The sequence below is a fragment of the Cuculus canorus genome, chromosome 15 (genome assembly GCF_017976375.1).
Source record: "Cuculus canorus isolate bCucCan1 chromosome 15, bCucCan1.pri, whole genome shotgun sequence".
Taxonomy (NCBI): domain Eukaryota; kingdom Metazoa; phylum Chordata; class Aves; order Cuculiformes; family Cuculidae; genus Cuculus; species Cuculus canorus.
In genome coordinates this window covers 1,702,800-1,715,902 of record NC_071415.1, presented here as the reverse complement: position 1 = coordinate 1,715,902, position 13,103 = coordinate 1,702,800, and the positions used below count along the sequence as shown (strand labels likewise).

The 13,103-nt window shown below is 52.6% G+C and overlaps 1 protein-coding gene across 7 annotated transcripts in view; it reads right to left on the bottom strand.

Moving 5' to 3' along the window:
- Window positions 1-13,103, bottom strand: part of RAB11FIP3 (RAB11 family interacting protein 3) — a 96,565-nt gene that overhangs the window by 26,340 nt on the left and 57,122 nt on the right. For 4 of the 7 annotated variants that reach the window (XM_054080509.1, XM_054080510.1, XM_054080511.1 and 1 more), the window contains 2 exons: window positions 7,474-7,661; window positions 1,767-1,940 (listed from right to left, as the gene is read on the bottom strand). In XM_054080509.1, the coding sequence (XP_053936484.1) occupies window positions 1,767-1,940; window positions 7,474-7,661 (362 nt within the window). Of the gene's footprint in view, window positions 1-1,766; window positions 1,941-7,473; window positions 7,662-11,137; window positions 11,296-11,796; window positions 11,900-12,405; window positions 12,551-13,103 lie in introns of those variants that run through there. The other 3 variants (XM_054080515.1, XM_054080516.1, XM_054080514.1) reach the window with 3 other exon arrangements.

Below are 13,103 nucleotides of genomic sequence, written 5' to 3'. Positions count from 1 at the left end.
AACCAGGCTGATATTAAAGTTTAAGTGGTTGCAAAGCTCCTTTAGCTGAGTATTGTGTTGCCAGGAGCCTTTGGGACGCTGTTGGAGGCTCACCCTCAAGGAGAAACTCAAAACAAACACCCAAGGTGGCTTTTCTCAAGTGCAGCCGGTCAGGCTTGGCATTTCTGCATCAAAGGATAAGCGAGGTTGAGCAGTGTGTCCTTTCCACTGCCAGGTATCCCGACACGTCAAGCGTTGGAGTCTCCCAAAGTAATGGTTAGGAAGGCTTTAGAGCAAGACTGTCTCATTGTGGGTTTGGTTAACAGCTTCAAAACTGCTGCTGCACCAGCAAGAAAGAAAGGCAGCCCTGACCTGCAGCGAAGCACAGCCGTGGAGAAGTGACAGCAGCTCTTCCCGGGGCAACCGGGATTGCCCAAACTCTACAAGGGCTTTGGGAAGCCAGTAGAAAACAGGTAGACAGCTTCAAAACTGCATTATGGCAGGTTGATAGTGCTGCAGAAAGTCACACGGATCATCCCAAAGGAAAAAAGAATGTTCTTGTTTTCACCACGTGTGTGGCTGGCAGGAACCATTCCTGCTCACACAGAGACCACAGAATCATGGAATGGTTTGGGTTGGAAGGGACCTCAAAGCCCATCCAGTCCCACCCCCTGCCATGGGCAGGGACACCTCCCACTGGATCAGGGGCTCCAAGCCCCATCCAACCTGGCCTTGGACACCTCCAGGGATGGGGCAGCCACCACTGCTCTGGGCAACTTGGGCCAGGGCCTCCCCACCCTCACAGCAAAACATTTCTCCCCAAGATCTCATGTCAATCTCCCCTCTTTCAGCTCAAAACTGTCCCCCTCATCCTGTCACTGCCCTTCCTGACCAAGAGCCCCTCCCCACCTCTCCTGGAGCCCCTTTCAGAACTGGAAGCTGCTCTAAGGTCTCCTCGGAGCCTTCTCTTCTCCAGGCTGAACAACCCCAACTCTCTCAGCCTGTCCTCACACGGGAAGTGCTCCAGCCCTCGGATCATCTTCTTGGCCTCCTCTGGACTTGCTCTAACAGATGCACTGCCTGATGGAGGAACATATCCCCTGCATAACTGGTCATCTCAGAGACTTTAGGGGCTTCAGCAGTTGGTCATCATTCCATCTTTTAGTTGTTTCCCTTAGAAAGTAACCATTGGTGGGTTTTCTACCATCATACCAGCTTCTCAGTCCACCCTGCACGGGCTGGAAAAACAACCTTTGCCTGGTTTGACACCCTAAGGCGAGGAGTGCAGAACACTCCAGACTGCTTCTTGCTCCATGTATCCCTTCGGCTGCCGCAGCTTCTGCAAACCCAACCACGCATCATAGCAAAGCTGAAAATACACGCACAAGAGAGAAAGAAAGAGCCATGTCATCCGACAGGGCTAAAGCTACATGGTGGTATTCTCTTCTGGAAGGTTCTGTGAGGAGCCACATCCTTAACAGGAGTGGGGAACGTGATGCTGTCCTGGACAAATGTGAAATGCAGGCTGCTCTTCTGCCTGCTGCCCGTGCCTCTGGATGGGAGGATGGGCACTGCTGAGGAAAAGGAAAAACTGAGGGAGGCATATCTCCTCTTCCACTTCCAAGCTGATTATCCTGTTGCATCCAAAGTTTGCCAGGAACCCCCTTCCTGCAGGTCAACTAGTGGGCAAACCCCAAAGAAACAACTCTCTGGCGCACAAAACATGGGTGAAGACACCAAGCAACGGAAAGCTGTTAATGCATTGCGAGCGCCGTGCTGAGCATTACCTGGGAGAGAGGAACGAGGAGCTATTAAAGCTGCTTTCCCCATTACACAAGCTGTCCGAGAACAAATCTGCTTCATTCCCTTCTCCGTAATCCTCAAAATGCTCCTCTCCGCTAATGACCGTAACGATGGAGTGGCTGAGGTCCGAGCCCAGAGGCAGGTCATGCGGATGGGATCTGTGGGAGCAGAAGGGAAGATGTTAGACAGTGGCCACCATGGTAGCCTTTATGATTGCATCCGACACATCTGCTTTCCAAGTCATGTCTCCCATTTCAGCAGAGCAGGCTTGCTCTTCCTTTCCGTGCACTTCACCCTGCACCTCGAACCCTGAAAGTGCAGCCCAGGCTCCACTGGAAAGTTAGCAGCAATATTTTTCTCAACAAATCAATGCTTTTTCGGGCTCCCTTGGCAGCCACGACATTGGATATGGGGGTAGGACTTGCAAGACAGCACCCAGGCATGGTGGCAAGCCCCTTGCATGGCACGGGCGCAACTGAAAGCAGGGCAGAGAAAAAGCTCGGTGTGTCCCAAACACATCCTAAATATGTTCTGAATTACATCCCCCAGCCTGCATGCTGAGCTCACGCTTGCTTGCTGCTGTGTAATCCTATCAAGAGCCCAGCACCGAGGTTTAATGCTGTAACACCCCCCTCCATGACACAAATTCTGGTGGTTTGCAGGTAGCCACAAACGCCCTGGCAGACAAAGGAGCCCTTTTTCTGCTCCTGCTGGGGACAGGCTGTACACAGTCTTGGGGGGAGGAATGCTTTTCCATGTGTTTTCAACACCACATCCAGAAGGCTGCAGTGTGTTCAGCCTCAACATAAACTCCAACACATCCAGCACGGGTCCTGGGACGTCCCTCGCTTCAGAAGGGACACAGCTCAGCACAGAAGCCATCGTATCCGTAAGTGTCTTTTCAAGTAGGAAACATTATAGAAACATGGAATGGTTTGGGTTGGAAGGGACCTCGAAGCCCATCCGGTCCCACCCCCTGCCATGGGCAGGGACACCTCCCACTGGATCAGGGGCTCCAAGCCCCATCCAACCTGGCCTGGAACCCCTCCAGGGATGGGGCAGCCACCACTGCTCTGGGCAACCTGGGCCAGGGCCTCCCCACCCTCACAGCAAAACATTTCTTCCTGACATCTCATCTCAATCTCCCCTCTGTCAGCTGAAAATCGTTCCCCCTCATCCTATCCCTGCACCCTCTGATCCAGAGCCCCTCCCCGGCTTTCCTGGAGCTGTACTAGTACTGGAAGCTGCTCTAAGCTCTCCCTGCAGCCTTCTCTTCTCCAGGCTGAACAACCCCAACTCTCTCAGCCTGTCCTCACACAGGAGGTGCTTCAGCCCTCACATCATCTCCGTGACCTCCTCTGGACTCGCTCCAACAGCTCCATTGCATGAAGCCAAGCCACCATGGCAGAACACGACCGCTCTCAGAGGACTTTCTTGTCCAGGACTGCAGAGGTTTTAAAATGAAGCTGGGAGGAAAAGGCAGAGGGGATTTGTAAGAAGCAGGCTGTGAAAGCAGCCCGCGTGCCTATGAGCCACAGGTGTGTGTTCTGGGGCACCCTGCACCCCGTCCTCTCCAAACGACTGCATTATTATAAAAGCTGCTATTTCAGGCTCTGCTGTTGTCTTCATCCACTAGCAGATGGAAAACGGGAGTACAACTAGATTACTGCACCAAATCAGAATGAAAAAAGATTACAGATAAGCCATTTATGACAAAAACCCACACCATCTGAAGGATTTGCCCTCATCCAGCTAATAAAACCACATAAACCCTCCAGCTAAAACAGCAGCGGATCTCTATTTAACCACAGACAAGTCTAGGCCAGCTTGTGGGCACCTGCACATCTTCCTCGAGGAGCATGGTTCTTCCCACAGTGGGATTCACCAGAAACCCACCCTGCCTGGCCCTGAGTCAGCCGCTGCGCCCAGCCGACCATCGCCAAAGGCACTGGAAATCTCTCCAGCAACAGAAAGGCAGGGCATGGATTTTTTAACTAGCAAGTAAAAGCCAACCCCAAATCTCTAAATCTGGGGCTGTGGTTTGACAAACACCCAGCAGAAGAGCTGATCAGGCAGCTGGAAAGCCCAAGGATGCTCCAGGCAAGAAACAGCACGAGGATTCCACGTGCAGCCACCGGAGCTCGGGCAGGTTGGAGATGCAGAACCCAGCTAATCTCTACTACACCCAGCTTAAGTAACCACTTAAATTCCAACCAGGCATGCGGAGCCTTAAAAGCTACAGAAAGCAGCACTGATGCTCTGATTCAGTCGGAATGTCCTCACTGCATGTCCCCTGGAAGAGCGCTAGGCACTGGAGTGTTGTCCTGCCTCGGGCTGGATGATGCCCAAACCAATCCTCAAGAACCTGGGAATAGACTTCCAGAGGGTTCTGTCTCAAGCCTTACAAATCTTTAAGATGTATTAGCTTTTTTCCTTGATTTTTATGCCTACTTGGAATTTCTGCCCATTTAACTGGGACCAGGCACCACTGCACTTGGACAGAGCACCCAAAGGACACCTCATCTTCCCAAGCCCACAATGAGAGTAGCAAGGAAGCCTCAGGAACAACCTAATCATAGCATCATACAACGGTTTGCGTTGGAAGGGACCTCAAAGGCCATCCAGTTCCACCCCCTGCCATGGGCAGGGACACCTCCCACTGGATCAGGGGCTCCAAGCCCCATCCAACCTGGCCTGGAACCCCTCCAGGGATGGGGCAGCCACCACTGCTCTGGGCAACCTGGGCCAGGGCCTCCCCACCCTCACAGCAAAACATTTCGTCCTAAGATCTCATCTCAATCTCCCCTCTTTCAGCTGAAAACCATTCCCCACATCCTATCCCTGCTCTCCCTGATCCAGGGCCCCTCCCCAGCTTTCCTGGAGCCCCTTTAATCTTAAAAGAAATTCCCAAGTGAAGGATTTTGTACCTACAGGCAGGTGAATCCGAGGCACGTCATTTTCCCCAGAGGACAAGAACGCACGCAAGCCGCCATGGCCCCTCTCAGACCCTCCGCTCGGTGCTCGAGCAGCTCAGCAACTGATTCTATCCCGACTTAACTATCACTGAGCCGAAGGCACTGCTGCAAGGAGAGCTTTGCCAGCTAATCTCATTTCTTCCCTAATCCAGAGCACCCTTTCAGCCCTGGGACATCGCTGATGCCCCCAGATGTGATATTCATAGAATCATGGAACGGTTTCGGTGGGAAGGGACCTCAAAGCCCATCCAGTTCCACCCCCTGCCATGGGCAGGGACACCTCCCACTGGATCAGGGGCTCCAAGCCCCATCCAACCTGGCCTGGAACCCCTCCAGGGATGGGGCAGCCACCACTGCTCTGGGCAACCTGGGCCAGGGCCTCCCCACCCTCACAGCAAAACATCTCTTCCTAAGATCTCATCTCAATCTCCCCTCTTCCAGCTCCAAACCATTCCCCCTCATCCTATCCCTGCACTCCCTGATCAAGAGCCCCTCCCCACCTTTCCTGGAGCCCCTTTCAGAACTGGCAGCCATTCTAAGGTCTTCCTGCAGCCTTCTCTTCTCCAGGCTGAACAACCTCAACTATCTCAGCCTGCCTTTGGATGGAAGGTGCTCCAGCCCTCAGGTCATCTCCTTGGCCCAAAAATGGGTGGGAGGGAAGCCCCTCACTTTCCAAAAGCAAGAGGAACTGTAGGTGCTCACTGCAGCACCGCACCTCAACGGGGTGGGTTTGTCCAGAACTATTCTGAATGTTAGTAGAGCTTAAGTGATGACGGTTCCAGAGGTTTCAGTGCAGAACAGTGCTCTTGGGTCATTATTAAAGGAGTTATTCCCTCTCCTCCTGCCAGCCAGCATCCCAGTTTCACCACAAACCCCACATTTCCTGCAAAATCTAGGAAATGAGGCAGGCCCCGCAGCAGTTCACCAGCAGCAGTTCAGACATGGGGAAGATCATAGAATCATTTGGTTGGAAAAGACCTTCGAGATCATTAAGTCCAATCATCCCTGCCCACCACTGAACCAAATCCCTGAACACCTCATCTGCCCATGTGTTAAACCTCTGCAGGGATGGGGCCTCCACCACTGTCCTGGACAGCCTCTGACAGGGCCTGAGAACCCTTTCCATGAACGAATTTTTCCCAATATCCAATCTAAACCTCCCCGGGCACAATTTCCTCTCATTCCATCGCTTGTTCCTTGGGAGCAGAGCCCAGCACCCACCTCACTCCAACCTCCTTTCCAGGAGCTGCAGAGAGTGATGAGGTCTCCCCTCAGCCTCCTCTTCTCCAGGCTGAACAGCCCCAGGGCCCTCAGCCGCTCCCACAACCCCTGTTCTCCAGACCCTTTCCCAGCTCCGTTCCCTTCTCTGGACACACTCCAGTCCCTCAATGTCTTTCTTGCACTGAGGGGCCCAAAACTGAACCAGGACTCGAGGTGTGGCCTCACCAATGCTGATGTTACCGATCTACGTGATCTTAGCTCACGCTTCTGCACTTCAGGCACCAGTTTAAAACCAGTTATTACAGGAGGCGGCTGCACATCAAAGGACATCCGTATGTTTAGGTAAAACAAGAACATGCCGAGTTTCCCTCCTGACATGAAAATTATACGTTATGTTTCTGGCTTAAGTAAAGATTAAAAACTGGAAGTATTTCAGGTGTTTGGATCACCCGAGAAAACTTATTGTAGAGGCTGAAGATGCTAATGAGGGTACAGGAGTTCTCCCAAGGCAAGCAACAATTAACTCAAAGAGATTGCTAGGCCGAGCTCCAAAAGTGCCTACGCATGGTGCTGCCTAATTATTATTATTATTCTTAAAGAAGAGCTATTTTGGTCTTGCATGAAGTTACAAACACCAAGAACAAACCAACCAGTTTCAGCAAGACAGACTCAGCCCACTTTATTTTCAATCCTCGGGCTGTGTCTGCCTTGGTCCTTGATTACTCCCAGCTTGATAGAGTTTCCTGCCTCCCACAGAGAGCATGAGAATCATAGAATCATAGAAAGGTTTGGGTTGGAAGGGACCTCAAAGCCCGTCCAGTTTCATGCCCTGCCATGGGCAGGGACACCTCCCACTGGATCAGGCTGCCCAAGGCCCATCCAACCTGGCCTGGAACGCCTCCAGGGATGGGGAGCCACAACCTTCATGGGCAACCTGTTCCAGGGCCTCATTAGTCTCATAGTGAAGAAATTCCTCCGAATGTCCAGTCTAAATCTGCCCCTCTCCAGTTTATACCGATTACCCCTCGTCCCATCACCACAACCCTTTGTGAACAGCCCCTCCCCAGCTCTCTTGTAGCCCTTTCAGGTACTGGAATGTCGCTCTAAGGTCTCCTCGGAGCCTTCTCTTCTCCAGGCTGAACAACCCAAACTCAGCCTGTCCTCGGATGGGAGGTGCTCCAGCCCTCGCATCATCTTTGTAGCCTCCTCTGGACCCGTTGCAATGGCTCCATCTTGTTCTTATGTTGAGGATTCCAGAATTGGACACAATGCTCCAGATGAGGTCTCCCAAGAGAGGAACAGAGGGGCAGAATCCCCTCCCTCCCTGCTGGCCACGCTGCTTTGGATGCAGCCCAGGACACAGTTGGTTCTGACAAGACACCAGCACCCTCACGTCCTTCTCTGCAGGGCTGCTCTCAATCACATCATCCCCCAGCCTGTTCTGAACCCGGGGATTGCCCCAACCCAGCCATTGCTCCTGGCCATCCCCACTCACCCATGCTCAGGCTCCTCGATGGGATCTGTGAACTCTGAGTGCACGGTGGAGTCGATGGCGCTGTCTGTTTCTACTTCGTCGTGCATCTCGTGATGTACCAGGGTGCTGGTGTCTTCATCCGTGAAGGTTTCGCACTCGCTGTAGGTGCTCTCTGAGCCCATGTAAGCGCTGTCAGTCACCTCATTTGCCTGTTACAAACACAAGAGGAAAAAATAAGATTGTATAGCTCTGTGGTTTCATAGCAGAGCAGGACGAAATACACAGCTAAATAAATACACAGCTAAATACACAGCAGCACAAAATACACGGGGCAGCTAAGTGCTGCTGTTGGGCTTTGCGTAAGGGACAAAGCAGCCTTGGATGTTCACACAGAATGGAGAGTGAGAAGTTCAAGAGCAGCCCTGAGGAAAGAGATCTCGAGGTTCTGGCTAATGGCAAGTTGACCATGAGCCAGCACTGCCCTGGCAGCCAAGAGGACAACCGTGTCCTGGGCTGCATCCACCATGGCATTTATATCTGTTGAACTGCTGAACTGAGTCCAGAGGAGGCCATGGAAGTGACACGAGGGCAGGAACACCTCCTGTACAAGGACAGGCTGAGAGAGTTGGGGTTGTTCAGCCTGGAGAAGAGAAGGCTGCAGAGAAAACTTAGAGCAGCTTCCAGTACTGAAAGAGGCTCCAGAAAAGCTGGGGAGGAGCTCTGGATCAGAGAGTGCAGGGATGGCACAAAGGGGAAAACTTTTCAGCTGCAAGACGGAAGATTGAGATAAGACCTTAGGAAGAAATGTTTTGCTGTGAGGGTGGGGGGGCCCTGGCCCAGGTTGCCCAGAGCAGTGGTGGCTGCCCCATCCCTGGAGGGGTTCCAGGCCAGGTTGGATGGGGCTTTGAGCCCCCTGATCCAGTGGGAGGTGTCCCTGCCCATGGGACTGGATGGCAGGGGGTGGAACTGGATGAGCTTTGAGTTCCCTTCCAACCCAAACCATTCCAGAATTCTATGATCTCATCGATGGGGAATGGTGGTAAAGGGAGCAGCCCTTCGAGCTGGAAGGAGCCACAGCACTGCACATCACCCATCTTCCAGCAGCAGCACCCGGGATGTGCACCCAGTTCTTAGTTTTATAAGATAACCTCTTACACAATTTTCAGACTTTCTTTGAATGTAGCAAAGGAGAAAAGTTTTCTTCTTGCAATACCAGCGCAGATTAGATTTCAAACGCAAGAGGCCTATTAAACTTAAACCTACGCGGTCAACAAGTTCAGAGGCAGCTGAAACCATAAACAAAGTCCTTCTCCTGTGCACTAGTGTGGAGAACTTTGCTTTACATTTCATCACAGATTAAGCAACTAATCCTCAGGAAAAGATGCAGAAAGGAGATAGAGAACCCGAGGGGCTTGGGTAAAATATCACCAAATACCTGACAGGGCAAAGCAAAACCAAGCCCCAGTGCCCTGGGCAAAGGTGCGGGCGCAGGCTGCACAAAGCTCTCTCTGACGGCCTCACGAGCTGCTGGTTTGTGTGCAGACCCTTCAAACCCGACCCTTGTTCAGCCAACTTTGCCTTTCTGTCAGCAGGTAGAAAGTAAACACTTCTTCCAGATTAACCCCCCCTAATACACATAAAGGCACCCATGGGCTTGGGAGAGCCTGGCTAGGCTGCAAGTGCCATGGGGACCCCCAGGAACAGCCCTAGGATCTTCAGAATGGGGTGGTGACCCTCGCAGGAAAACATTTCTCCTCAAGATCTCATCTCAATCTCCTCTCTTTCAGAAGAAAACCATTCCCCTCATCCTGTCCCTGCACTCCTTGATGAAGAGCCCCTCCCCAGCTTTCCTGGAGCCCCTTTCAGTACTGGAAGATGCTCTAAGGTGTCCCCTAAGCCTTCTCTTCTCCAGGCTGAACAACCCCAACTCTCTCAGCCTCTCCTCATACAGGAGGTGCTCCAGTCCTCAGATCATCTCCGTGGCCTCCTCTGTGCTTGCTCCAGCAGCTCCATGTCCTCCCTGTGCTGAGGACTCCAGAACTGGACACAGGGCTCCAGGTAGGGTCTCACCAGAGCGGAGCAGAGGGGCAGAATCCCCTCCCTCGCCCTGCTGGTCCCACTGGATTCGATGCCACCCAGGATATGGTTGGGACTGGGGTGATGGAATGTGCCCTGATACAATGGGTGAGAAGAAAAGCTACCTCTAGGAGACTTCAGCAGCAGCTCAGCTATTCCAGGCACCTAATGACATATCTGAGTAAAGACAGGTTTATTAAATGTTGTCAAGTGCTGTAAAACCCACTCTGATAAAAAAAAAAAAGCTGTCTGAGGATGAGAAGAGGAAACAACTCTTGGGAGTCCCCTGCATAGTCTGGGCAGGGACAAGTGAAGCTTTGATCTGTGAGGGACAAAAGCTTTAGCCCAAGCATAGGTAGTGCGTGTCCTTGGAACAGAGGCTAAAGTCCACCTCCTGGGGAGGTTCCTCCCAGGCATTTTCTGCAGGGCTGGGCCCCTGCTCATGCCTGGAGGCATCCTGAAGCTCTGCTGTCCTTGGACACAAACACACAGAACCTCAAGAGCGAGAAAAAATGAAAAACAATTCTGTTTTCCCAGTTAGCACGAACATATTGATGATGAACACCAGCTCTGATTGAACACAGGACAGATCGTGGAGATGGACTGGCTACACAACCACCCTCCAAGGACACCCTCACCTGCTGGCTGTGGCCAGGCCCCAGTGCCAGGCTGGGAACGTTGCCCTGTCCTGAACCGAGCCAACGCCAGCCCTGCAAACACCCGGAGACCTGTGCGGTGGCTGCAAGACAGGCTCCATCTGAAAGGAGAAGAGGAAGAGCATCCCACCTGATGGGTGCAGTGTCCCACAAAGGGAGTTGGGCTGATGACACCAAGCCCAATACGGCTAATGGTGCTGCAGCATCCTCATAACCAGTTAGAACTAAGTTTTAGACCAGTTTCAAGGCAGGGAAAAGGGAGGTAAGTTGCATTGATAGTCCCACCAGAGTCTGCATTAATGCAACCACCCCAAAGCCCTCAAACACCCCACAGCAGCTCAGCCGAGATGCCGGCAGCCAGAAACCCATCAGGTCGCTGGGTGATCCCACATCGGAGGCTGCCACTGGCAGCAAAGCACCAGCTTCTTGGCCACAGTATTTGCCTTTTCCTGTGTTTTTGGGCAATGCCTGCTTTTCAGAGACACCGCGGAACCCACGCTCAGCCTAGAGTGAAGGCAACTCCCCTTTCACATCTCAGCCCCTGAAATCAGGTTTCAAGGCTGCCATGCTCGGTAACACCCTGCCAGGCTGGACAAGAGAGCCGCGCCATCAGCAAAGTGAAAAGACCCACCCAAAAACCCCAACCCAAGCCCAAAGAACAACTTATAAGCCCCGATATCTCACAGACCATCCCCAGCACTGTGGAAGCGCGCGGCCACCATCCCTCTCAGCACCCAGGCACAGAGGAGGGTGAAGATACCATCCCATGGGCTATAGGAAGACCATTCTGGATATGCCGCACATGTCGACATTCTCAGTAAGGAAACAGCAAAGTGGATGCCCAACCTGCCTCTTCCCAGCACCTCCAGGGCTGAGAGCAGTCCCTGGGCCACAGATCTCCTCCCTCAGGAAACTCAATCCTTCCTCGTTCCACGTTCACGCTCCAAACCCACCTGCGGACACATTGCCTCCTCGACCAAGTCAAATCCAGCCCTAGGAGCACACAGCACCAGGAGCTGCCAGCTGCTTCTGCAAGGCAGGAGGGAAGCAAAGTCCGGGAGACGCCGGGCGCAAGGCTTACTGATTCAGCGCCGGTCCCAAACACAGCGCCTTTTGTTTCCGACCTCCTGATAAGGAGCAGCAAGCTAACGAACCCTTCTGCGTCGTGGGACTGCTGCCCTCCTGGTGACGCGAATACCAAAATAAAAGCACAACTTGGAAGCCCCACGCACGGGCCAGCCCAGCTCCAGGTGCACCTTCTCTTCCCATGAAACCATCACGAATTAAAAAGGTTCATTTGGAAGAGGATCTATAGAGGCTTCCAAGGCTTATTTCATCCTTCCTGATAGTTCTGGTGAATATTTAAGCACTAAACGACCAATTCCTTCCTTATAGCCACAAATAGAAAAATAAACAGAGCTAGGGGAAGATATCAGGAGCACTTTGCTGCTGATAAGCAATAACGATCACCGCTGGGGTGACTCAAACAGCAATTCATGATCCGTGATGACAACATTGCACACAAAGAAGGGCTGGTGCTTCAGTCATCCATGATAACTGAGTTTGCAAACACACCAACCCCACCACTGCCCAAGTTCTCTACCACCCTTACCCAAGCAGGTGTTTGCTGCAAAGAGAGGAGGTCCCATCCGAGCCAGCACCATGGGGTGACATAATCCACAGGATCCTCCCTGCCCCACACGGAGACAAAGTCCTCCACAGCGCACAGCCTGAGATGAACAGCTCAAACTCAGCACTTTATAGAATCATAGAATCATGGAATGGTTTGAATTAGAAGGAATCACAAAGCCCATCCAGTTCCACCCCCTGCCATGGGCAGGGACACCTCCCACTGGATCAGGGGCTCCAAGCCCCATCCAACCTGGTCTTGAACCCCTCCAGGGATGGGGCAGCCACCACTGCTCTGGGCAACCTGGGCCAGGGCCTCCCCACCCTCACAGCAAAATATTTCCTCCCAAGATCTAAATCTCTCCTCTTTCAGCTTAAAACCATTCCCCCCTGTCCCATCCCTGCACTCAAGAGCCCCTCCCCAGCTTTCCTGTAGGACCCTTTAAGCACTGGAAGGCTCCTCTAAGGAGAGTTTTGAGGGTTTTCTCTGTTTTTTTCTGTTTCCTCTCTACAGAAACTTCACTGACTTCAAACCTCAGAGTCCTACGGTTGTGTCTGTCCAGCACAAACAAACTCATTTCCTCCCCATTACCTTCACAAATCACATTTTCTCCTTTTCTCCGGGTTATCCTCGCTCTCCTCTGGGCCACATCCTTCCTGAAGCACAGTTTCCCAAGCAGGACCTGCTACTCAGCAACACTGACTTGGAAGCGTCTTGCGCCTCGATAACCAGTTGACCTTCTGAGCCAAGTCCAAGAAAAACAAGGACTTCTGGCAAGGAGCATGGCAGCAGGGGAGTTATGCTTTAACCCAAGCTCTTCTCCTGGCTCCATCCAGATTCCTACTCAACCAAGCAGGTCGCACCCCTTTTGCTCTCCCAGCTCTTCCATGTGTGCTGCAAGACCTCAGGGAATGCCTACCACTGCTGCAAGGAGACCAAGTGAGATTGAGTGCCCACTCAGCAAGGTTGCCAACAACACCAAGCTGCGTGGCGAAGTCAACACGGTGGAGGGAAGGGATGCATCCAGAGAGACCTGGACAGACCAGAGAGATGTGGCTGTGTGAAACTCATGAAGTTCAACAAAGCCAGTGCAAGGTTGTGCACCTGGGCTGAGGTAATCCCAAGCATAAATCCAGGCTGGGTGGAAAATGGATTGGGAGCAGCCCTGAAGAGGACTTGGAGTGCTGGGGGAGGAGAAACTCAACATGAGTTGGCAATGGGTGCTCACAACCCAGAAAGCTAAACCATCTCCTGGGCTGCATCTGAAGATGCATGGCCAACTGCATCTT